This window comes from Esox lucius, chromosome 7, assembly GCF_011004845.1.
Source record: "Esox lucius isolate fEsoLuc1 chromosome 7, fEsoLuc1.pri, whole genome shotgun sequence".
NCBI lineage: Eukaryota > Metazoa > Chordata > Actinopteri > Esociformes > Esocidae > Esox > Esox lucius.
In genome coordinates, this window is record NC_047575.1 from 18,452,975 (window position 1) to 18,478,754 (window position 25,780).

The 25,780-nt window shown below is 38.7% G+C and overlaps 1 protein-coding gene across 2 annotated transcripts; it reads left to right on the forward strand.

Annotated features, from left to right (window-relative positions):
* The first annotated feature begins 773 nt into the window (after positions 1-773).
* smarca1 (SWI/SNF related, matrix associated, actin dependent regulator of chromatin, subfamily a, member 1) lies at positions 774-25,448 on the forward strand. 2 transcript variants are annotated; one of them, XM_010902030.4, is made up of 24 exons: positions 777-945; positions 1,805-1,894; positions 2,303-2,469; positions 2,953-3,053; positions 3,238-3,338; positions 8,634-8,813; positions 8,897-9,052; positions 9,151-9,282; positions 9,779-9,847; positions 9,955-10,064; positions 12,331-12,557; positions 17,515-17,636; positions 18,014-18,166; positions 18,342-18,474; positions 18,805-18,950; positions 19,039-19,167; positions 21,781-21,891; positions 22,135-22,248; positions 22,812-22,934; positions 23,108-23,240; positions 23,417-23,535; positions 23,716-23,928; positions 24,454-24,564; positions 24,819-25,448. In XM_010902030.4, the coding sequence occupies exons 1-24, from the start codon at positions 889-891 to the stop codon at positions 24,885-24,887; spliced, it is 3,066 nt and encodes a 1,021-aa protein (XP_010900332.1). In that variant the 5' UTR covers positions 777-888; the 3' UTR covers positions 24,888-25,448. The 2 variants fall into 2 exon arrangements, with proteins under 2 accessions (XP_010900333.1, XP_010900332.1); XM_010902031.4 differs by lacking the exon at positions 23,716-23,928 and having other exon boundaries at positions 774-945; positions 24,819-25,442.
* The last annotated feature ends 332 nt before the right edge of the window (positions 25,449-25,780 follow it).

A 25,780-nucleotide genomic window follows, 5' to 3' on the forward strand; every position in this document is an offset into this window, starting at 1 on the left:
GGCAGCCATAGTTATTTATCATACACCTATCAAGTTACATGAAGATTGGCTGTTTATTACTATAAAAGTATAATTTGAAGCATTTTTCACATATTCAATATGGCCATAAACCCAACAAGGTGGAGGAGCCAATGGGTCCCAACACCTGTTAATTGAAATGCATTCTAGGTGACTACCTAATGAAGCTGATTGAATGCAAATAGTGTGCAAATGCTGTCATCAAGGCATGTGGTGGTTACTGCAACTGAAATATATTTTGATCTGTTTAACAATGTTTTGGTTGTTACAGGAATTCACGTGTTATTTCATAGTTTTGATGTCTTTACTTATATTCTACAATTTTGAAAATAGTAAAAATAAAGAAATGCCCTTAAATACGTATATGTCCCAACATTTGTTTGGCACTATAGCTCAGCACTTAATGTGAGAAACCAGTTACTTAGTTTTATGTGAAATGTGATGTATGTGCGATGTGGTGCGCCATTACTTTAATAGATTTCCACTTCAAGATTTGCACTACACCGAAACCATGTATTACATTTTCCTTAATGTATACTCTTGTATACATTGATAAATGGTTTGACGTCATGCACCAGCTACAGTCAAGCTAAGTAAAGCAATCTTTTAACAAGCGTTTCTTTTTTATCATATACAAGTTCGTTGATATCAATGAAAAGGGGCGAATTGCGGTTTTAAATAATACTTATTTGGTGTTTGTCCCATTGTCGCGATATTTCACCGATGTAAACACGCGAGATCCTACCAAGGGGGCGTATGCTCTCAATGTACAGTCACACAGTTTATTTAATGACGTAGTAGGGGTTTTAGCTATGTATAACTTGTCCAGCCTGGTCTAAAATTACTGTTAATAATAACAGAGTCCACAGAATGTCCGATGAAGAGATTCCGTCAACTTCCAGAGAGCCTTTGTCAGAAGAGGAAAAGGTGAGAATTTGAAAGCAACTGCACGCCTTTCCAGAAATAGTCGTACAGCTGTAAGAGCTAGAAGTTTGCTGTATTGCTCATGTGGAGAGGGGGGCATGGCGGGAAGAAGGCTTGCACATCTGTACCTCGTACAGACGCTGGGCAGCAAACATCGCAATCTTTATCGTCGTGAAATACAGTTTTATTTAGCCAGTATTCGCACAGACTTCGAAATGGTTCCAGTTTTATGTTGACATGCCACTGAGTACCAGACCGAACCACTGACGTTAGCTGTAGCTTGTAGTCTGTCTCACTAGCACAGGCAGCACAAAGCAGTCACGCAGCAAGAGCAGCCTACAACAAATCAGCTGTCTCCGCTGAACACTAAGGCTGTTAATTGTTTTGTGGCCTGTCAAGTTCGGTTAAACCTACATCCGCAGTAACTAGCCATTTTGCTAAATTTATTTAAAACAAGTGGTGTACTTAGGAACAGTTTGAAATGTAGTGCACCATTTTGTACAGTGGAGGGCCATGTGAAAATATTCTCAAAGTTGGAGAGGGTGGTGCATTTTTTGTACTTGTACAGTTTCACAAAATGTTCTGCTTGAACTTGTATTTCAGTTCACATTTCATAATCAGATTATGTAGGCAACAATCGACACATGAAGCCAACTAAATCTCAAATCTTGAATTTTTTTATGCATAATGTTGCATGACTTCAGAAAATGGTATACCGTACAAAACATATTCAGTTAATATGATCACTAAAAATAAAATATTATTTAATTATACTGTACACTGAATGTTAGTGATGAATTTTCCTAATAAATGTACAATTCTCTGAGAATGTCATAATTTAGTCTACTGTGTTTGTGCTCAGGCAAATGACCCCCCGTTTATGCTGAAGCCACCTCCAAAGGTTGTGACCAAGGTGGAGGGAGAGGTGGATCCAGAATATGAGGAGAAAAGGGTGAGACAAATTGATTTGTCACAAACTCTATAGCCTAGATATCTAAATAGAAATGTTAATTAATCAATACATTTGCAGTAAGATATTATAATAGGGAATACACACAGTAGTCACAGTGTTAATTTTTGGGCCAGATGTTTAAGAAAATACTTGTAACTTTTACAACGAGCTCCACACTGTGGTAAATGTGGGTTATTGCAGTGTGATGTTAGAAGGATAATATGAATGAAAGAGGTCGTTTATAATGATTAGTAATCAGTATAATAATAATTTAAACAATTACAATGAATTACCTTTTTAAAGATTTTTTTCTCACACCAAGGTGCTGATAAGAATGTTTAGCATTACATCATATATCCTTTCTAACAAAAAATTACCTTTTGGTGTGTCTTTGTTTTTTTAATATAGAAAACAGATAGAGCAAACCGGTTTGAGTTTCTGCTCAAGCAAACAGAACTCTTTGCCCACTTCATCCAGCCTACGTCTCAGAAGTCTCCTACTTCACCCCTGAAAGTGAAACTTGGACGACCTCGTGTTAAACAGGATGAGAAACAAAATCTCCTCTCTGTTGGCGAGTATGTCACTACTGACTTGGTTTAATAAGAAAAATCGTAATGACAGGTCTATGTTATTGAAAATAAACAATTCATATTTAATCAGTGAGGACAGAGGAGGTGTTTTATTTGGTGGATGTACCATAGCTGCAGGCTGTAATTATGCTTAATTCAACATGGAGTGTCTGGATACAGCCCTTAGCAGGGTTATTTGGGATTGTACCACAAACCACAGTTGGGCCGTATTGCTATTATAAGCTTATTATTAACATAATTGGAACAGTAAACAAGTAATTTTGCATTGTATCTGTGCTATATTGTCTGATATACGACAGCTTTCAAATAATCAGCACCCAGGACCCAAACTACCTGGTTTATAATGGTGAATAATCCATAAGTACTAAGCAATAATTATGTTAATAAACAGTTTACCATTGTAGGAAGGCATATTATTGAATATATAATTATAAAATAAAAAAAATCCTGTCAATTGTGTTTTTACAGTAATCGCCATCGACGAACAGAACAAGAAGAAGACGAGGAGTTGTTATCGGAAAGCAGGAAGGCAGCTAACGTCTTGGTTCGCTTTGAAGAGTCCCCATCCTGTATAATGTTTTTATATTGTTTTTAAATTCACATCTTGAACTGTAACAGTTATACCCCTGTGTTGTATTATAGAAGGTGTATCTCTTTAATCTTAATTAGCTCCAATTTGAGAACAGCTGATGTTGGATAAGATTATAATTAGTTTCATTATCTATTAATGACAAAACCTGTTTTCTTTTTCAGATGTAAAAAATGGACAGCTGAGAGATTACCAAGTCAGAGGTCTCAACTGGATGATTTCTCTTTATGAAAATGGCATTAATGGAATCCTGGCTGATGAAATGGTAACGAATATGAAAAACAAAGCAAAAGCTGCACACTATAAACTTAAATGCAATTATTTATTCTATTGAAGTTTCAGCTAATACCCTGATGAAGACAGCTTCACTGTCAAAATGTTAACCTAGTTTTTCATATCAGCAATATTCCCTTAGATATTTTTGGTTACTGGGCTTCTGCGCAGAAACCTTGTGAGAATCTATGGCATGCAAATACAATGAACACTGAGGTTGTACCCACTTTATTTACAGTAGCCAATAGGCTATTTTGACTTTTAACATAATTTAATCCTATATGAGTGCCCTACAAACAAAACCAGTGGAGCAAATCCTACTGTATTTCCATATTTAAATAGCTTTTGATTTAGATAATCACAACTTTATGAGGTTTTAGAAATACGAATCCCTCCACTAATATTGGGTAAATAGAGTAGAACGGGCTGTGAAAAAAACCAAAATCCTCTTGGTCTTTCATTGAAATTTCACCATAATCAAAAATATAAATATATAAATGTTTTTCTCCAAAACGTGCCACTATTATTGGCACAACTGGAAATGTATGAGTAAAATCGACCTGAAGTATATTTCCATTCATATTTAAAATGTTTAAGTTTACCTGAATGATTAGGAACACTTAAGTGGTAAGCCATGACTTCCTGTTTTACTAGGGTATACTTATGACGTGACATGCTGACCAAATTCCCATAATACCATCATCTCTATGGGAAAGCCCCGAGAATACAGTAATGATGTGTGGAAAAAAGTTGTTGAGCTGCACAAATCAGGAAATGTCTGTAAGAACATAACTCAGTAGTTGACAATTTCCATTTTCACTTTCAGGGCAATAATTAGGAAATTTTAAGCGACTGGTGATGTTAACAATCGACCTGGAAGAGGATGTGTGTCTATATTGACCCCACACACGTTGAGGAGGATGGTTAGAGTGGCCAAAGAATCTCCAAGGATCACAGTTGGAGAATTGCATATAGTTGTGTTAGTTGGGTCGTGGGCACAGAAAGTCTCAAACTAATAAGACATAACCACACGTTGTTTAGGAGGGTTGCCATTAAATGTTTTTTTTTTGCTGTGATCAAAAAACAAACTCAAAACTCAAGAGTTTGCCAAACGTTACAGGGAAATTCAATAGGACCGGGTTTTTTGGAAACCAACACCAGAGGTGAGTTTGGCGTAGACCGAAAGATAGCCATTCAGAAAAGTACGTCATCCCTACTGTGAAATATGAAGGTGAATATTTGATGTTGCAGGGCTGTTTTTCTTCCATAGACCCTGGACAACTTGTTAAGATACATGGTATCACTGTATAGCAGATAGTACATTAAAACAGTAGGAGAATGATCCAAAGCCCACCTCAAAATCAACACAAATATGGTTTGTATCTGTGATCAGAATCAAGGTTTTGTCATGGCCATCCCAGTCCTCTGACCTAATACCCATAGAAAACCGGTGGGAAGATGTGAAGAGGACAGTCCACAAGCATGGACCTTGGAATCTGAAGGATCTGGAGAGATTATGTATGGAGGAATGGTCTCAGATCCCTTGCCATGTGTTCTCCAACCTGATTACGCATTATAAGAGAAGACTCAGAGCAGTTTTCTTGGCAAAAGGAGGTTGCACAAAGTATTAAAAGAAGAGGTGCTAATTATTCTTGCGTACATATATTTGAGAAAAATATTTGCTTTATGAAAATATCTTTCAGTTGTTTTACTTTAATTAAAGATTACATTTTTGTTTATATTTTGAATGATAGATCAAGAGGACAAACAATAAAGATTTTTTTTTTCCTCAGCCAGTTGCTCATATTTTGCCAAGGATGCCAATATTGGTGGAGTGCACTTGTAGGCTGTGGTAGACCAAACATTCCATGACAGATTAAGGCATTCATGGCAGAATAGATTGATGTAGTTCTGGAAATTCATAATATACATTGCTTGATAAATAGGTATCAAGTTTGAATGTTGAATTGCTTTACCATCTTGCTTGCTTAGTGCATCTCTTTTGACAATGACATTTATTGGCATTGATGAAATGGGTGCTGCTGTCATACAGGGCAAGTTCCTGTTGTGTACTATGATACAGTGGGGAGAACAAGTATTTGATACCCTTCCGATTTTGCAGGTTTTCCTACTTACAAAGCATGTAGAGGTCTGTCATTTTTATCATAGGTACCTTTCATCTTTGAGAGATGGAATTTAAAACTAAAATCCAGAAAATCACATTGTATTATTTTTAAATAATTAATATGCATTTTATTGCATGACATAAGTATTTGATCAGTTAGTTTTTCTTTAAGAAGCCCTCCTGTTCTCCACTCATTACCTGTATTAACTGCACCTGTTTGAACTCGTTACCTGTATAAAAGACACCTGTCCACACACTCAATCAAACAGACTCCAACCTCTCCACAATGGCCAAGACCAGAGAGCTGTGTAAGGACATCAGGGATACAATTGTAGACCTGCACAAGGCTGGGATGGGCTACAGGACAATAGGCAAGCAGCTTGGTGAGAAGGCAACAACTGTTGGCGCAATTATTAGAAAATGGAAGAAGTTCAAGATGATGGTCGGTCTCCCTCGGTCTGGGGCTCCATGCAAGATCTCACCTCGTGGGGCATCAATGATCATGAGGAAGGTGAGGAATCAGCCCAGAACTACACGACAGGACCTGGTCAAAGACCAGAAGAGAGCTGGGACCACAGTCTCAAAGAAAACCATTAGTAACACGTCATTGATTAAAATCCTGCAGCGCACGCAAGGTTCCCCTGCTCAAGCCAGCGCATGTCCAGGCCCGTCTGAAGTTTGCAAATGACCATCTGGATGATCCGGAGGAGGAATGGGAGAAGGTCATGTGGTCTGATGAGACAAAAATAGAGCTTTTTGGTCTAAACTCCACTCACCGTGTTTGGAGGAAGGAGGAGTACAACTCCAAGAACACCATCCCAACCGTGAAGCATGGAGGTGGAAACATAATTCTTTGGGGATGCTTTTCTGCAAAAGGGACAGGATGACAGCATTGTCTTGAAGGGAGGATGGATGGGGCCATGTATCGTGAGATCTTGGCCAACAACCTCCTTCCCTCAGTAAAAGCATTGAAGATGGGTCGTGGCTGGGTCTTCCAGCATGAAAACGACCCAAAACACACAGCCAGGGCAACTATGGAGTAGCTTCGTAAGAAGCATCTCATGGTCCTGGAGTGGCCTAGCCAGTCTCCAGACCTAAACCCAATAGAAAATCTTTGGAGGGAGCTGAAAGTCTGTATTGCCCAGCGACAGCCCCAAAAACTGAAGGATCTGGAGAAGGTCTGTATGGAGGAGTAGGCCAAAATCCCTGCTGCAGTGTGTGCAAACCTGGTCAAGAACTACTGGAAACGTATGATCTCTGTAATTGTAAACAAAGGTTTCTGTACCAAATATTAAGTTCTGCTTTTCTGATGTATCAAATACTTATGTCATGCAATAAAATGCAAATTAATTACTTAAAAATCATACAATGTGATTTTCTGGATTTTTGTTTTAGATTCCGTCTCTCACATTTGAAGAGTACCTATGATAAAAATGATATGCTTTGTAAGTGGGAAATCCTACAAAATCAGCATTGTATCAAATACTTGTTCTCCCCACTGTATGTGGACTATGAACAGGTTGGTTGCTACCAAAATCTGACAGACATGAGAAAGTTGTGAGGGTTTATCCGTTGTACTTCCCCATTGTAAATGTTTGTTGTCTTTTGCCGTAAAAATATTTTAGCTCGGTCTGGCCCAAGCAATATTATCTGAAGCCTGAACCAAAGCCAGTCCCAACATCACAAAAACATTTTGAACCACCAAAAAACAGATTTAAAAAAATGTCAGGTCCTTTCCATAGACATGTTGCTGTTTTACGCATACTGCAGAGACTGCACCAAGAGAAGTGTAGAGAGAGAGGGAACCATGCATTGTATAAGTGAAGAAGGAAAGATGGTTTTGAATGTAATCAGCCACAGTTGCTTTGGAGAATATAAAACATTTTATACCTTCAGAAATCTGATAGATGCTGCGTCTGTTGCCTGTGTTTGATTCAGTCAGCATCCCACTCCAACAACCTCTGGCAAATCTGAATTGTCTAAAAAAAATATCCACATCGTAATTGCAAGTGATAAAGGCTTAATGTATATTGTAGCAACATCTGTTAAAGACAATATAAATATAATTAACAAACAAATCTCTGAATAGGCATCTGTTTCTTTCAATAACAAATTTAAAGGAATACAGAATTACTTTCCCTGCCATATATCTTTACAATAAAAAATTTTTTATACCATAATATATGCTCCGGTAGGTTACTGTAGTCCTTAACAAAAGTATAAAGTTTCACTTGAGTGTTATTTTGTCGCATTGTTCTAGAGAGCACAGGCTTCTTCCTCCCTAAACCCCCCCTGTAGGCCAAGTTTGTCCAGCTGCTTTCTGAAGGTTGACTCATGCACATGAACATTGATTGTGACAGGAGAGGCCTGTTGATCATTTGATGTTATGCTGGGTTCCTTAGAAATGTCTATGAGAATATTTCGTTCAGCTCTTGGGCTGAATTTGGTGGGATGACCTGGCCTATGTAGTTTTTCAGCGATATAGAATTGCTTGGAATCTGCTTAATAACAAATCTCAGACTTAACGTAATCTTTCTTCTGTGGCCTCAGATAGGTCGTTTAGTCTTGGCATTATTTGTTACTACACACCCATGTGGTTACAATAATCCCGAGACAGGATTCCTTCAGAATTACTCAAAATATAATTTTCTATATCATTTACCCCATGTTTTGGTGTACCTTATTCAAAATATAGACTTTATATGTGATGGTTAAGGTTGAGGTTTTATTATTACAGAACCTGTTAATGGCTTAAATGTTTTTTAAGCCATTAATGATTATTGCATGATTATTGCCATTCTCCTTCAACTTCTTTCATCATAACCCAGAGGACTTGCGCTAACTGAATGTATTTTATTCCCTACCATTCTTAAGTCCGAAACGCTGTTGTGCATGCACAGCCCAGGAGGAAGTTTCTCAGAGACTGGAACGTACAGACGATTCTATCAATCTTAAAGTTGCTGTGGTCACTTGTTTTACATATTCTGATGTTCAGTCAAACAGTAACTGAATACCTTGATGTCTGTACCTGCTATATAAAGCAAGCCACAGCCACATGACTCTGGGAGCAATTCTACTACTGAGTGTGTCTAACTGTAATATAACTTTCAGATAGAAATTGCAGGATTGTTGTAAGTGCCACTGGTTGTCTATTGTCTTCAGGGATTGGGGAAGACACTCCAAACAATTGCACTGCTGGGATACTTGAAGCACTACAGGAACATTCCTGGCCCCCATATGGTTCTGGTTCCCAAATCAACGCTTCACAACTGGATGAATGAGTTCAAACGCTGGGTACCAACCCTGAAGGCTGTATGTCTTATCGGGGACAAGGATGCTAGAGTATGTTCACATTGACATTAATAAAAAAGTGCCGTCTTGACCAGGAAGTCCTGCTTTGACTTAATGATGTCCTCATTGGACAGGCGGCGTTTATCCGTGATGTCATGATGCCGGGTGAATGGGATGTTTGTGTCACATCTTATGAGATGGTCATCAGAGAGAAATCTGTCTTCAAGAAGTTCAACTGGAGATACCTAGTCATTGACGAAGCTCACAGGATAAAAAATGAGAAATCCAAGGTACTCCAAGAATAATGTAGTTTTTCATTCTGTCGTTCAATAATGAAACCAGGTATTTATAAACACAAAATAAAATGACATATTTTATATGTTGTCAGCTGTCAGAGATTGTCCGTGAGTTTAAAACAACCAACCGTCTCCTCCTGACTGGAACACCTCTGCAGAACAACCTGCATGAGCTGTGGTCACTCCTCAACTTTCTGCTACCTGATGTCTTTAACTCTGCCAACGTGAGTCCTTGCTCTGTCTGTTCTCCTTATATTTCTCTAGTAGTGATATTCCTCTACCTTACATTAGTATTCAAGTCATATTAAATAGTGGAGGAAAGTCAAGTTATGTCGCTCCAGGCAAAATAAACTGCATTATTTTTATGTTTTCATTCGAAGGACCCTGCAGCAGTATCTTTATGTTTTTTGGTGTTCCAGTTACACTTGGTTTCAATGAGCCCTTGTGATTCACTGAACACAGATTGACCTGAATTATTTCTTGTCTTAGCATGATGTGTCAGACGGAAATCTGCTTTGGGCAACCCCCCCCCCCCCCCCCCCACACACATATACACACACACACACCGTCTACAGATGATTATATGTATCCTGTCCTTTCCCCAAGACAATACCCTCTGCAACTAAAGTAAAGGCATAAACCATCTTTACACTCTTTTTCAAACTTATAATCACTTTTGAACTTTTGTGAAAAAAAATGAACTTTTTCTTTACTTCTCAGGACTTTGACTCTTGGTTTGACACCAACAACTGTCTTGGAGACCAGAAGCTTGTGGAGCGTCTGCATGCAGTAAGCTGTTTTATATGTTCTATTAAGTAAATGGCAATACATTGGTAACAAAACAAAAATATTCTGTTAGTAAAGCATTTATCTTGTGCAATGTGCATTTTGTTCAGGTGCTGAGGCCTTTCCTTCTGCGTCGCATAAAGGCTGAAGTGGAGAAAAATCTACCTCCCAAAAAAGAGGTGAAGATTTACCTTGGACTGAGTAAAATGCAGCGGGAATGGTATGTATTTGGTTCAAACTCACAGGCTCAGGTCGATTAAACACTCACTGAAATATTTACACATTGTTTTTCCCATAATCACCTCACAGACTGGTCTAAGGTACTATATAAAAACTTATCAAGTCCACCTCATGTTTGTTTTTGTGACACCCATAACATCCACTGTGCCGGTTTCAGGTTATAATGCAAAAATATTTGATTTAAGGATAGTGATCTTTTGAACCCATTTATTATCACATAGTTGTTTGGCTCCTTTTTAAATCATAATGATAACAGAAATCACCCAAATGGCCCTGATCAAAAGTTTACATACCCTTGAATGTTTGGCCTTGTTACAGACACACAAGGCGACACACACAGGTGAAAATGGCAATTAAAGGTGAATTTCCCACACCTGTGGCTATTTAAATTGCAATTAGTGTCTGTGTATAAATAGTCAATGAGTTTGTTAGCTGTCATGTGGATGCACTGAGCAGGCTAGAGCAGAAAAGCAGAAAATAACTGTCAAAAGACCTGTGTAACAAAATAATGGAAAAGAAGATGGAAATAGGTAGGTAGGTAGACCAAGAAAGATTTCAGCCAAAACTGTCAGAAGAATTGTTCGGGATACAAAGAAAAACCCACAGGTAACCTCAGGAGAAATACAGGCTGCTCCGGTGTGGTTGTTTCAAGGAGCATGAATACGACAATACTACGAAAATGAGCTGCATGGTCGAGTTGCAAGAAAGAAGCTTTTGCTGTGCCAATGCCACAAAAAAGCCAGGTTACAAAATGCCCGACAACACCTTGACATGCCTCACAGCTTCTGGCACACTGTCATTTTGAGTGACGAGACCAAAATAAAATTATTACAAAAGACTGCTCGCTGTCATTGATGCTAAAGGGGGCAATACACAGTGTTGAGAACTAAGGGTATGCAGACATTTGAACAGGGTTCCATTCATTTTTTTCTTTGTTGCCATGTTTTGTTTTATGATTGTGCCATTCTGTTATGACCTACAGTTGAATGTGAATCCCATAATAAATAAGACATTTGTTTTGCCTGCTCACTCATGTTTTCTTTACAAATGGTACATATATGACCAATTCTCCAAGGGTATGCAAACATTTGAGCACAACTGTATAATCACCCCTTGACTATTTATACGCACCACTACCACAATCTTTTGTCAAGTCTTGTTTTTCATTAAACCATTGCTGTTGTGAGTCCTGATTTTGATACCAGTTACCTAATGCATTTTTGTATGCTTTAAGTAAATTTTGAGCAGGTGCTTCCTAAATCCCTGTGTCAAGTGTCCTGAATCTTTACAGCTTTCCCTTTAAAGAACTTATGTTGAGGCATGGGGCGAATGCACTTACTGTTGATGTTTTTTAAAGTTATATTTTCTCTGGTATTTTATTGCTTTATTGGACAGAAAGTAGAAACATTTAGGAGAGTTTTTGCTAGAAGAGCAGTAGGTTGGATTCGAGCCCATGCTTCAGCAGTTCATGAGCACGACTTAGATTGCTGGACGACCCTGGGCCACCGTGTGATTAAAAAATGTATAATACAATGGCCAAATAATATATTACCTGACAAATGTACTCCATATACATTTAAAAATGTATAATACAATGGCCAAATAATATATTACCTGACAAATGTACTCCATATACATTTAAAAATGTATAATACAATGGCCAAATAATATATTACCTGACAAATGTACTCCATATACATTTAAAAATGTATAATACAATGGCCAAATAATATATTACCTGACAAATGTACTCCATATACATTTAAAAATGTATAATACAATGGCCAAATAATATATTACCTGACAAATGTACTCCATATACATTTAAAAATGTATAATACAATGGCCAAATAATATATTACCTGACAAATGTACTCCATATACATTTAAAAATGTATAATACAATGGCCAAATAATATATTACCTGACAAATGTACTCCATATACATTTAAAAATGTATAATACAATGGCCAAATAATATATTACCTGACAAATGTACTCCATATACATTTAAAAATGTATACCAGGCATCAAAACATTTTCAAATTTAGAGATGTTTTATAAAAAATTAAGTGCAGCATTCCTGTAAATAAAGGTTATAACCTTGTAATACACTGTGTAAACATTACTATTGCTTGTTTGAAATATTCCAGGCCGAGTTATTTCAGGTGTTGCACATAAATCTTTTAGTTCTATGTTTTTACTAAAGAAGTTTAACCCTATATTTATTGTTTGATTTTTGTTAGGTACACACGGATTCTGATGAAGGACATTGACATCCTCAATTCCTCTGGAAAAACAGACAAGATGCGTCTGTTGAACATCCTGATGCAGCTGCGAAAGTGCTGCAACCATCCATACCTGTTTGATGGGGCCGAACCTGGGCCACCTTACACCACAGACACTCATCTAGTCACCAACAGCGGCAAGATGGTGGCCTTGGACAAACTGCTTCCCAAAGTCCAGGAGCAAGGTGCTATACCCTTTATGAGAATGTTATGCTTTTACTGTAGTGTATCCAAAATCAGAATAAGGAGGATGATAATAGCAGAATAACACACAGACTAACTGATCTGAAACTGCTAAGGTGGAAATGGCAATCAATATCATAAGTGATTTACTTCGATTGCAGACAGTTACATACATAGACAAATTAATTATTATCTTTTCTGTGAAAACATTTTGAAAAACATATTTTTCTTAATTACTACATTGTGATTGAAAGGGATATGAAATGCCAGAACATGTGTGATGGAGATTTGAAATATTCTACGGCTAAGCGTATTTGGTCTGATGTTTTTTGTAGGATGTAGTATCTAAAGGGAGCCAGGTGAGAAAAAAAAACTTTCTATGGTTTAGAGATATACAAAAATTACCCTTATTTAATTGTTTATTAGGTTACACTAGGGCTTGGCGATAAAACTATATAATGTTTTTATCAGAACAAAGTAGTTTTCCTACATACAAAGCATGTAGAGGTCTGTCATTTTTATCATAGGTACACTTCAACTGTGAAAGACGGAATCTAAAACAAAAATCCAGAAAATCACATTGCGTGATTTTTAAATAATTAATTTACATTTTATTGCATGACATAAGTAATTGATCACCTACGAACCAGTAAGAATTCCTGCTCTCATTGACCTGTTCGTTTTTCTTTAACCTGTTCTCCACTCATTACCTGTATTAACTGCACCTGTTTGAACTCGTTACCTGTATAAAAGACACCTGTCCACACACTCAATCAAACAGACTCCAACATCTCCACAATGGCCATGACCAGAGAGCTGTTTAAGGACATCAGGGATACAATTGTAGACCTGCGCAAGGCTGGGATGGGCTACAGGACAATAGCAAGCAGGCAGCTTGGTGAGAAGGCAACAACTGTTGGCGCAATTATTAGAAAATGGAAGAAGTTCAAGATGACGGTCGGTCTCCCTCGGTCTGGGGCTCCATGCAAGATCTCACCTCGTGGGGCATCAATGATCATGAGGAAGGTGAGGGATCAGCCCAGAACTACACGGCAGGACCTGGTCAATGACCTGAAGAGAGCTGGGACCACAGTCTCAAAGAAAACCATTAGTAACACACTACGCCGTCATGGATTAAAATCCTGCAGCGCATGTCCAGGCCCGTCTGAAGTTTGCCAATGACCATCTGGATGATCCAGAGGAGGAATGGGAGAAGGTCATGTGGTCTGATGAGACAAAAATAGAGCTTTTTGGTCTAAACTCCACTCGCCGTGTTTGGAGGACTGACTGTTGTTAAATTATAATTTTGGAGGGGGAAGTGGTCTCAATCCATTATTGCTGGTTAGATTTTGAGCTACATTTGCAATACAATGCATCCAGGTTTAATTTATTTTGTTAGTCATATTTAATGTTCGATTAGGAATATATAAACAATCCATTATTTAGCTCTGTCTCAGTCAGTAATTAGCATTATTAGCATTAGTAATTTGCCTCGATTGCACATCTACAGTAGTAGCCCTGCCCCCTGGAAAACATGTATGTTCGCTGGCTGGTTCTTCAGTCTCATATTGAGGGTAATAGAGTCGCTGATGACTAGGGTTTTTTGTTTCTGAGTGCTACTGTCAGAAAGTGTCTGCTGCTCAAATCCCATAAGAGACAACTCAGGCTCTTGAGTCCGACACATCTAATGGGGAAAACTGGTTAAAAGTCTCTGTCAACTAAAAGAGCAACCCGGGTTTAGAAGGTTGACAGCATTTCTTTCCAGTAACCATGATGAAGTTGTCCGGCTGTGAGGACTGTGTGAGGTTGTTAACCCTACATCTAATAGTTCCACCTGGCTGCACAGGCGCTGTTTTGTCCTTTTCTAAACTAAGAGAACCCTTGCCTGATATTTGCATCTGAAGCATTTTTACACTACAATAGTTTTATTTAGATGAGTGACACTTGTTGACAGATTTATAAAAATGTTTTTAAGTGCAAATGGGTGAAAATGTCTTGCCATTTTACCTCCAAGGTAATCTGGGACACTTTTTCGACAGATACTCCCCTTGGCTACTGAGGTCTAAAGAGAATGTCTTGCTCTGTATGTCTTTCCATAACTGTATGTCTTTCCATCACATGTATGTCTTGCTCCATTACTGAATCAGGGAAATAAATATTTGTTGTTGGGAAGCAACTAAAAACATTTACAGAGAAATAATTCTACAATTGCCAGCAACAGTACTTGTTCGACAGAGAGCAACATGTTAGTTGCAAGGTTAAGAACATTGTCAGGGGAATTTATATGCCTTCCAGTTTAATGGGCTGGCCAAAGCGCTGCACGCACATGTGTATAGGCAGTTTTCCAGAAAGTGATAGTTACAATTAGAACAATTGCAATGAGAAGGCATAATGTTACTTATGCTTCAACTGATCAGTGTTGAGTACAGGTGCTGGTCATATAATTAGAATATCATCAAAAAGTTGATTTATTTCAGTAATTCCATTCAAAAATTAAACTTGTATATTATATTCATTCATTCCACACAGACTGATATATTTCAAATGATTATTTCTTTTAATTGTGATGATTATAACTGACAACTAATGAAAATCCCAAATTCACTATCTCAGAAAATTTGAATATTACTTAAGACGATCAGTGTCGATCAGTTTGTGGTACTGCTCAGGTGTTATGAGAGCCCAGGTTGCTCTGATAGTGGCCTTCAGCTCTTCTGCATTGTTGGGTCTGGCGTATCGCATCTTCCTCTTCACAATACCCCATAGATTTTATATAGGGTTAAGGTCAGGCGAGTTTGCTGGCCAATTAAGAACAGGGATACCATGGTCCTTAAACCAGGTACTGGTAGCTTTGGCACTGTGTGCAGGTGCCAAGTCCTGTTGTAAAATGAAATCTGCATCTCCATAAAGTTGGTCAGCAGCAGGAAGCATGTGCTCTAAAACTTCCTGGTAGACGGCTGCGTTGACCTTGGTTCTCAGAAAACACAGTGGACCAACACCAGCAGATGACATGGCACCCCAAACCATCCCTGACTGTGGAAACTTTACACTGGACTTCAAGCAACGTGGATTCTGTGCCTCTCCTCTTTTCCTCCAGACTCTGGGACTTTGATTTCCAAAGGAAATGCAAAATGTACTTTCATCCGAGAACATAACTTTGGACCACTCAGCAGCAGTCCAGTCCTTTTTGTCTTTAGCCTAGGCAAGACGCTTCTGACGCTGTGTGTTATTCAGGAGTGGCTTGACACAAGGAATGCGACAGCTGAAACCCATGTCTTGCATACGTCTGTGAGTGGTGGTTCTTGAAGCACTGACTCCAGCTGCCGTCCACTCTTTGTGAGTCTCCCCCACATTTTTGAATGGGTTTTGTTTCACAATCCTCTCCAGGTTGCGGTTATCCCTATTGCTTGTACACTTTTTTCTACCACATCTTTTCCTTCCCTTTGCCTCTCTATTAATGTGCTTGGAACAGGCTGACTGTGAACAGTCAGCCTCTTTAGCAATGACCTTTTGTGTCTTGCCCTCCTTGTGCAAGGTGTCAATGGTCGTGTTTGGACAGCTGTCAAGTCAGCAGTCTTTCCCCATGATTGTGTTGCCTACAGAACTAGACTGAGAGACCATTTAAAGGCCTTTTCAGGTGTTTTGAGTTAATTAGCTGATTAGAGTGTGGCACCAGGTGTCTTCAATATTGAACCTTTTCACAATATTCACATTTTCTGAGATACTGAATTTGGGGTTTTCATTAGTTGTCAGTTATAATCATCACAATTAAAAGAAATAAACACTTGAAATATATCAGTCTGTGTGGAATGAACGTATACATTAAACAAGTTTCACTTTTTGAATGGAATTACTGAAATATATCAACTTTTTGATGATATTCTAATTATATGACCAGCACCTGTAGCTCCATTTAGACTATATGGCCAAAAGTATGTTTACAACCCTACTAATTATTGAGTTCAGGTGATTCAGCCACACCCACTGATCACAGGTGCATAAAATCCAACACATTGTCATGAAATCTCCATAGACAAATATTGGCAGTACAATAAGTGGTACTGAAGAGCCCAGTGACTTTAAATGTGGCACTGTCATAGGATGCCACCTTTGCCACCAGTCTGTTTGTGAAATTCCTGTCCTACTAGATCTGCCTCCGGAAGCAACATCAGCACAACTATGCATTGAGAGCTTCACAAGATGGGTTTCCCTGGTCGAGCAGCTGTATGCAAGCCTTACATCAACATGCACAATGCCAAGCGTTGGCTGGAGTGGTGTAAAGCATGCTGCCACTGGACTCTGGAGCAGTGGAAACATGTTCTCTGGAGTGACGAATCACACTTCACTATCTGGCAGTCTGATGGATGAATCTGGGTGTGGTGGATGCCCGGAGAACCCTATCAGAATGCATATTTTCTACTGTAAAGTTTAGTGGAGGAGGGATAATGGTCTGCGACTGTGTTTCAGGGTTTGGGCTAGGTCCCTTAGTTCCAGTGAAGGTCCATATTAATGCCCAACAAGCTCACATACATGTGATGGTCGGGTGTCCACATACTTTTGGCCAGGTAGTGTATGTCCAAAAAAGTTGAATGCCAAAACTTTGTCAATACAGAATTTAACATAGACAGTTAATAAAATAAAGGCAAAATGTTTGTCTGTTAGTCAAGCAACTAACAGCAAACTAATTCCTTCCACTGATTAGTCATATCTTCTAATAATGTGCCACACAGTGTCCGGCATGAATTAAGTCTAGTGCCTGTTTGATGATGATGTTGACATCACTTGTTGTCATCATCAACATTTGTGTGGATTTCTATGATTTAAACAAAATATTTTTTAACAGAAAAATTATTTAAAAAAATTACTGTTTAAATGGTAAGCCAATTGTCTTATCATCACTTCCCTAGTATGATGTTCTGTTACCTCATGGAAAAACTGCTTTGTCTCATTGGTTGCCAGGGTCTAGAGTTCTCATCTTCAGCCAGATGACCAGGGTCCTTGACATTCTTGAGGACTACTGCATGTGGAGAGGTTATGAGTACTGCCGTCTAGATGGAAACACTCCACATGAAGCCAGACAGGTACTGGGCATATCGTCAGCTGATAAGGAAACCATAAGCAGCTATAGTGGAACAGTAAGGTTCAGTGTATCTTAGTTGGTATAGTATGCACGCCAGGGTTGTGGGTTCAATTCAAATGTATGCAACCATTGTTGTAAGTCACCCTGGATAAAACGTCTGCTAAATTACTTAAATATACAGATTTAACACTTTACTAAACCAACCAAGGTATGTTTTGTTGTTGCTGTAATATCTATGGTTCATCTCACTCTACTTATTGAATGTGCTGGTCAATTCTTAAAATGTACTCTTTGTGTAAAGGGTATTTATGTCAACAATATTGTATTGTAGACATTATGTCTGACTAATGGCTTGGTTTTTTCTGGCCATGTTTCTAGGAAGCTATAGAGGCCTACAATGCTGAAAACAGCATCAAGTTTATTTTTATGTTGAGCACCAGAGCTGGAGGTCTGGGCATTAACCTGGCAACAGCAGATGTTGTCATCCTGTATGACTCTGACTGGAACCCCCAAGTGGACCTACAAGCAATGGTTAGAGAAACATTTCAGCTGTGGCTTTCTTAGAAAAGTACTTCATATTAAGCGTTTGAAAAATGTTGTAAAAATATACCTGTAGGTTATGTATTAAAATCGTATAATAATGATGTTAGTTTATAACACTGGCTTGCTCCTTGTACAATCAGTGTGTTTGTTTTTGCCTCTTTAGGACAGGGCTCATAGAATTGGTCAGAAGAAACCAGTGCGCGTATTTCGCCTCATCACTGATAATACAGTCGAAGAAAGGATTGTAGAGAGAGCTGAAATGAAGTTGAGACTAGACTCCATTGTTATACAACAAGGTACTCATCATGGTTTTGATTGGCACCTTCATAGTTTATCATGGTTTGTCCTGGCCTTCAAATCCTTTACATTTGGCATTACAAAAAGATACATGTCTGAGCCCATAATCAAGAGTTGTTTTGCAATGGTCCAGACCTTGAGGCAGGAAATACTTTTTTTCTTAAGCCCAAATTGGATCTCACATATACCATGTATATACTATATATAGGTATACAGATACTTGGCATAGCAGATTATAGATTGATCTAGCACCAAAGATATTCATGTAAGTTAGGGTCTTCTACTTTCACTACCCAATCCCTACTACTTCTCATGTTTTTACCTCTCAGGGAGGCTGATTGAGCAATCCAACAAGCTGGGAAAAGATGAAATGCTGCAAATGATCAGGCATGGGGCTACTCACGTTTTTGCCTCCAAAGACAATGAGCTCACCGACGAAGACATAAACACCATCTTAGAACGGGGGGCAAAGAAGGTGAGTGAAGGCCATGTGAGGACAATGTTTGGTTGACAGACTGGCTGCTGTGTTCTTTGTGCTCATCTGTCCATTTGACTTATGTTAGACGGCTGAAATGAACGAGCGGATGAAGTCTCTGGGAGAGAGCTCCCTCAGGAACTTCACTGTGGATACTGGAGGAGCAGAGACCAGCCTCTACAACTTTGAAGGGGAAGACTACAGAGAGAAGCAAAAGGTGTCAAATTACTACATGCTTTGTCATGACTCAGGACCTGCATAGCATCAAGCAGCTTGATATGGTACATTACTTTGATTAGCTAGTTCCGTTCAGGTTAAATTTGATCCGTTTTTGAATTTTGTGAATACTGTGTCATAGAGGTAGACATGACTTAAGTGATTCATAGATGTTTAGAGTACTCTAACCATGAAATGAGGTGAGCACATGTCATATAGTGACTTAATACTAAGGCTACAACAAAATTATATTTTGATAATTAATTTGTTGACTACTACGTTGATTAATTTATGAATTTGATATATAAAAAGAAAGCATACATTCCAGCATTAATGCAGGTACTTAATTTGTTTTTCCTCATCTTATAAAATGTTCTGTTCAAAACAACTTGAAATGGCAATTCAGACAGAAAACGCCACTAAAAACAAAATATGCAATACCAATGTGCATACAATGTCTTGGCATTAAGTTCTGCTCCTCTGGGGTAACGCATTGCCATCACTTGATGATGTATCCGACCCCCCCCCCCCCCCCCCCCACACACACACACACAAAAGGTAATGGAACCAAACTGGTAGAGGCAGGGGTGGTGGGTGGATTTGTACCCTCGTGCTACAACCCAAGTGTTTTGGAGTAGGTTTCAGCTTGCAGTGCAGCTTTTGTTGTTCTGAACGAATAGGTTCAATTCATGAATTTGGACAATGCTAAAAGTTGTTAATGCCATGCTGGGACAAAGTTGAATAATGGCTTGTTGTAACGGACGCCATGGACCTTCTGGAACGACTCAAGGAAAGTGTTATTTCCCCAAATATGAATATAGGTCAAAATGATTCCTCTAAGTTTTGCATACGTGCAAGAAATATAAATACTGCCTCCCTCATTGACTTTTACTAGCGGTTTCTTTTCCTTTTATCTGATTGGCTCAGAGGTTGCGATTACAGTCCACTGTTTGAGCAATGCCAATGGCTAAAGGCCAAGCACTAACCTTGGGTGGTCAACAAAACACAGTATGAGGTGAGTTAGCGAACGGAGGTAAGACGAATGCTGAGTGATCACATGGCCTAAAATCGCTGCCCAATCTTTGAAGCTTCTTGAGTATCTTAAATCTGCTGTGAAAAATTAACACAGTGGACTAAACTACTTATGAACAGCCTATGCGCTGTTGTAGGTCAAATTCATCTTAATTGCTGCCTTTTAATTATACCTTTCTGAAGCACAGCTGAGCAGTTCACTGGTGAGCAGTGGGGTCGATAAAGCAGATTTGGATTATCCTTCATCAGTTTAAATCACCAGTTTGAAAACAAAGGGTTTATTGTAGGCTACATCAGCTTCACTGATAGACAGAGAGCTGGGGATAAAACACTAACAGTATGTTGCTCCGACTCAATGAAAATAGATTTGTCAACTGTCAAAAGCTCCATTTAATCCCCACACATTTACTCTGACTTCACCCCATATTTCTACTGCCAGAGCAAAACCGAAACGCAAGGACACAACAATTTGTATCTTCTTTGTATTCATGCAGGCCTTCTCATCTCATTCCGACTGGGCAAAAACATTACAAGAGTGATGGGTACATTTTAAAGCCAAAAGCTTGAGCCACTTCACAAACTTCCTTGTTCCATTTCAGCAAACAGATCAGGTAGTAAGCGACCCGCTCCAAATAAGCAAACTTATGCCAAAGTTGTGCTAATTGCAGATTTTTTGACTTTTAGGGCTACAGTAAGTCTAACAGTGACAGCCCATTACATGTTCCCAGTATGAAAGTTATGTAGTTGTTAGAAACATGCCTTTTGTTATGAGAGTCACACAAGTGTGCATTTTAGGTTTATTCCTCTTCTTCCAATTCTGTGAAATTCCTTCTGTGATTAAGGCCTTGCCATATCACCACAACTCCCAGCAGACTCGGGACAGTTGATGTTGACATATGTGTCCTTCCTACAACAGACATGCTATGACGCAGTTCTTGTTCTTATCATGCTGCTCACTCAACCAGAAAGACTTGCAGACTCCTTGTGCTGAAGGGAATGCACTCTCCTGTGTTTTCCTTGATTGAGCTCACAATTTGAGTCACTAGAGCATGACTAGGTAGGGGTTATTACTAACCCCCCCAAAAAACACAGACAGTGGAAATCGCAGAGCCAAACAAGTTTTTGCAATGATACAGCTACCTGAAAGCCAGTGACTTTAATTCAGGGGCCTCTGCCAAAATATAAGTTTCAACTGTATAAGATTTCTTAATGATTTGAAACAAGGAGGTTTTCTTACTGAACCTTGCCTACTCATGTCCTGGTGTTTTTCTTTAGCTGAGTATGATGGTTGTTCTCCTTGTGTTGTGGCCTGATGTTTTTCTGTAGCTGAGTATGTTGTTTATTCTCCTTGTGACATGGACTGATGTATTCTGTAGCTGATTATGATGAAGTGATTCGCCTACACATTTCCTGGTGTTTTTCTGTAGCTGAGTATGATGGAGTGATTCACCTTGTCATGGCCTGGTGTTTTTCTGTAGCTGAGTATGATGGAGTGATTCACCTTGTCATGGCCTGGTGTTTTTCTGTAGCTGAGTATGATGGAGTGATTCACCTTGTGTCATGGCCTGGTGTTTTTCTGTAGCTGAGTATGATGGAGTGGATCGAGCCTCCTAAAAGAGAGAGGAAAGCCAACTATGCAGTGGATGCCTACTTCAGAGAGGCTCTGCGTGTCAGTGAACCTCGAGCCCCCAAGGTAATGTGCACTCATAGATAAATCCCACAAACTCCAAGGCTAGCTTCTTTGCATTGCATCCCTGCTTATAAATTACATGCTTATTTAAGCACAGCGCCAATGTCCATGGAAGAGTTCCTAGTCAGTAGTCAGTAATTTGTCTTGTTTCCTCCTTCCAAATAATTATGGCCAGTCAGGTAAGAAATCAGATGTCCATGGAAGAAGTGTGCATGTTAATCATAATTAATACTGAATGCATTTCAGGCCCCCCGTCCCCCAAAACAGCCCAACATTCAGGACTTTCAGTTCTTTCCCCCTCGTCTTTTTGAACTGCTAGAGATGGAGATCCTTTTCTACAGGAAGACGATTGGCTACAAGGTAAGAGCTCTAGTTACATTATCTGATAGATAATGAAAGTTTGCCAATGTTGTCTTTGTTAGCATTAAGTTTAGCTGTATATTTACATTTGGATTTTTGTTTCCTGCACATATTATTGTAACTTGACTTTCCCTTGCTGGTACTATTTGTTTTGACCAATTTTACAATTTTGAAATATGTTGGCTTGGGCTTTCACAGAGCCTTGTGTAGATAGAGTTCATAGAAGTGTGTCAACTCTTGACATTTGTGAGTAGCATCCTAAGTGTATGGGCAGAGGCACTGGCTACAAGGCAGACTGTTCAGCTGAGACAGATTGGAGCTTGTGCCTCTCCATGGTGCCAGAACAAACAGCATGCACACACATACACATTCCCCCATGCCACCTGATCCCAGGGTACTGTACAGGGCTGCCCGCTTAGCCTGGGTCCCCTACAGACATGTCTATCTGCATCACCCAGACTTAGTGATCTCTCGTCTAGCATCATAGCAAGAGAGTTTCATGTCTCATCAGGGTTGTCTCTGATAGGAGCGGTGTGTCTGTCCTGTTCCCTGTGCTGTTGCAGGTGCCCAGGAGCTCTGACATTCCCAACTCTGCCCAGGTGCAGAAGGAGGAGCAGAGGAAGATTGATGAGGCAGGGCCCCTGAGTCCTGAAGAGACTGAGGAGAAGGAGAAACTTCTTACACAGGTACTGTGCTAGGCTAGACACAATAATCTTATCACAATGATCTAATCACAATTGATTAATGAATTATTTTAGTATGATCCCTCTAGTATTGTACCAAAACGTGCCACACTATTGGTCATTTTAAAGGTGGAATTTAACAAGTGCTGTGTTTGTGGTCAATGTTCTAATCTCAGGGGTTCACAAGTTGGAACAAGCGAGATTTCAATCAGTTCATTAAAGCCAATGAGAAATATGGCCGTGATGACATCGACAATATTGCTCGGGAAGTCGAGGGGAAAAGCCCTGAAGAAGTCATTGAATATTCTGGTAAGATAACGGAGGTCATCGTCATAGTCATTCTCATCTTTTATTTGATTATAATTGTGGTTGCTAATGAACCATTCTTGCAACTGTTTCAAATAACCAAAGTTATTACAAATTATTACTATTTTCCCAATGTGGCATAATTTTCTTGTTATAAATATTCCTGTTTTATTTTCAAGCTGTTTTCTGGGAGCGATGTAATGAACTCCAAGATATTGAAAAAATTATGGCCCAGATCGAGCGTGGCGAGTCCCGCATCCAGAGGAGGATCAGCATTAAAAAGGCACTGGATGCTAAGGTGAACTATTGTACAAACATTGTTTAGATTTTCTTAATGTTATTGGATAATGGCTGATCATTCTTTTTGTATTGATCTGTAAAATTTAGTGATTGTATCTGAAATATATTTTCCATAGTAACATTGGCTGATTATAAAAGAAATGGAAAAAAATGGAAATGTTGTATTGATTAATTTCAGATTGCAAGATATAAGGCCCCATTCCACCAGTTGAGGATTCAGTATGGAACTAATAAAGGGAAGAATTACACAGAGGAGGAGGACAGGTTCCTTATCTGTATGCTTCATAAGATGGGCTTTGACAAGGAGAATGTTTATGAGGAACTGCGACAGTGTGTACGGAACGCTCCCCAGTTCAGATTTGACTGGTTCATCAAGTCCCGAACTGCCATGGTACAATATGCCCTGAAACATTTTACAGTGTTAATGGTGTTAGAAAGGGTTAGGTGAGCAGACGTGGGTTCAGTTTATATTAATCCTGAACTGTGTCTGGGATTGTCAATGAACAAGGTTACTATTGTGTCTTAGTGTAATACTCCTTTATTTTTCCTGGACCCATCATAAAAGCGTGTTTTATGTCCTTAATTATACACCAGATTATAGTACATTTGTTGTGCATTTAGAGACAATCTTATTTGCTTTCCTTTCACATTATTTATAGTAGGTATGGCAGAATATAGGATTGTAAGTGTTTTTATGAGTTATGATTTGAATTCATGGCACAGAACACTATTGTTCTAGATTCAGAATGATTTTTGGTTATTGAAATATTATATGCACAAACTGTAATAGCCACACCAGAGTATAATATTGAATAAATTGAAAAATAGTAGGCCTAATTGGCTAACAGAAAAACAGCAGACACCTATTGTACTATGGTTTTGTTTTTCTCTGTTAACAGCTTTCTTCTTTCCCTAGGAACTCCAGCGACGCTGCAACACACTGATCTCCCTAATCGAAAAAGAAAATCTGGAGATTGAGGAAAAGGAGCGTGCTGAAAAGAAGAAACGGACCCCCAAAAGCCAGATGGTAATTTATCCTACCATTTCACTACAGTATACAGATTTTAAGATCATATGGTACACAATTGTTTTCACCAAAAAACTGTTGTTATTTTTCTTAGAGGGGGTTAACATTTTCCAGGGAAAGTAAGAGTAATTGGCTGACCATCTTGAGGATTGCGAGCCATGTTACCATGAAAAGTGGATCAGTGTTTATGTATGTTTTAATAGTTATTAGTAGACATGCATTTGATCTAATTATGAGGTCTTTTGTGTTCTAAGGCTCACAAAAGGAAGGCAGATGCGTCTTCAGAAACCACAGGACGCAAAGACAAGAAAGCAAAAGCCTGAAGACATCTAATATATGTAGATCCAACTAGGCCCAATAACTAGTGTGATCATTTGATTTACACACACAGATCAGATTTGGATTTGGCCCATCATGAAAAAACTGAATTAAATTACCCACAAAAATGAACAAACCTAACATTCAATAGCTGTAGTAATTTCTGTGAAAGTGGCTTGTCATTTTTAAGACTTTTTGTATTACTCTTTTTGCAATTGTTTGATGCACTTTGAAACTCAACATGCTAAATACATATCTGTTTATGTGTTTGATTATTTTGTCATGTCTTGTGTTGTTGGCATGGTGGTAAAATAACAAACGTTGTATGTCTGTATTTACTATTTTTGCACATCGCAGTTTTTTTTATGTGTTTGACACAATTTTACATCTAAATGTTCCCTTTATACACCTTAAATAACCAATTTATTTACATATTATTAGCTCTTTTTATATTAAGTTTAAATTCATTCATTGTTTTTGAATGTTGGTATTTGAAAAAATATTGTGATGGTGGTATTTCTGTATTCCTCTTATTTTAATGTTGTCATTAAACAATATCAACCTTGCACAGTTCTTTAACTTTTTGGAAGTAGCTTTTGTCACACAAATCCTCATATAAACATACCAACCTAAAGGTAGACCCAACTGTAAACCCAACAGTAGCTGATAATACCTTTAATAAAGAACCATGAGTATTAGAGGTGTGTGTAATACTCATCAAATACAATGCGTGATACGCACCTTCCCGAAGGCTTGCATGCAGAGGAGGCATGAAAGAAATTAGAAAGCAGTCATCTACAGTATATTTGTAAATTAATATGTATGAACAGTAGATACATGTTGCATACATTATTTTCTTGTACAAATTTCTTCCCAGTTACTATACAGCCAGCAGCAG

Excerpts from the sequence above, each read along its gene's own strand:
- smarca1 (XM_010902030.4), top strand. The coding sequence starts at position 889 with ATGTCCGATGAAGAGATTCCGTCAACTTCCAGAGAGCCTTTGTCAGAA. Across the intron at positions 9,053-9,150 it reads TAAAAAATGAGAAATCCAAG|CTGTCAGAGATTGTCCGTGA; the intron begins GTACTCCAAGAA and ends ATATGTTGTCAG. Across the intron at positions 18,951-19,038 it reads TAGAACGGGGGGCAAAGAAG|ACGGCTGAAATGAACGAGCG; the intron begins GTGAGTGAAGGC and ends GACTTATGTTAG.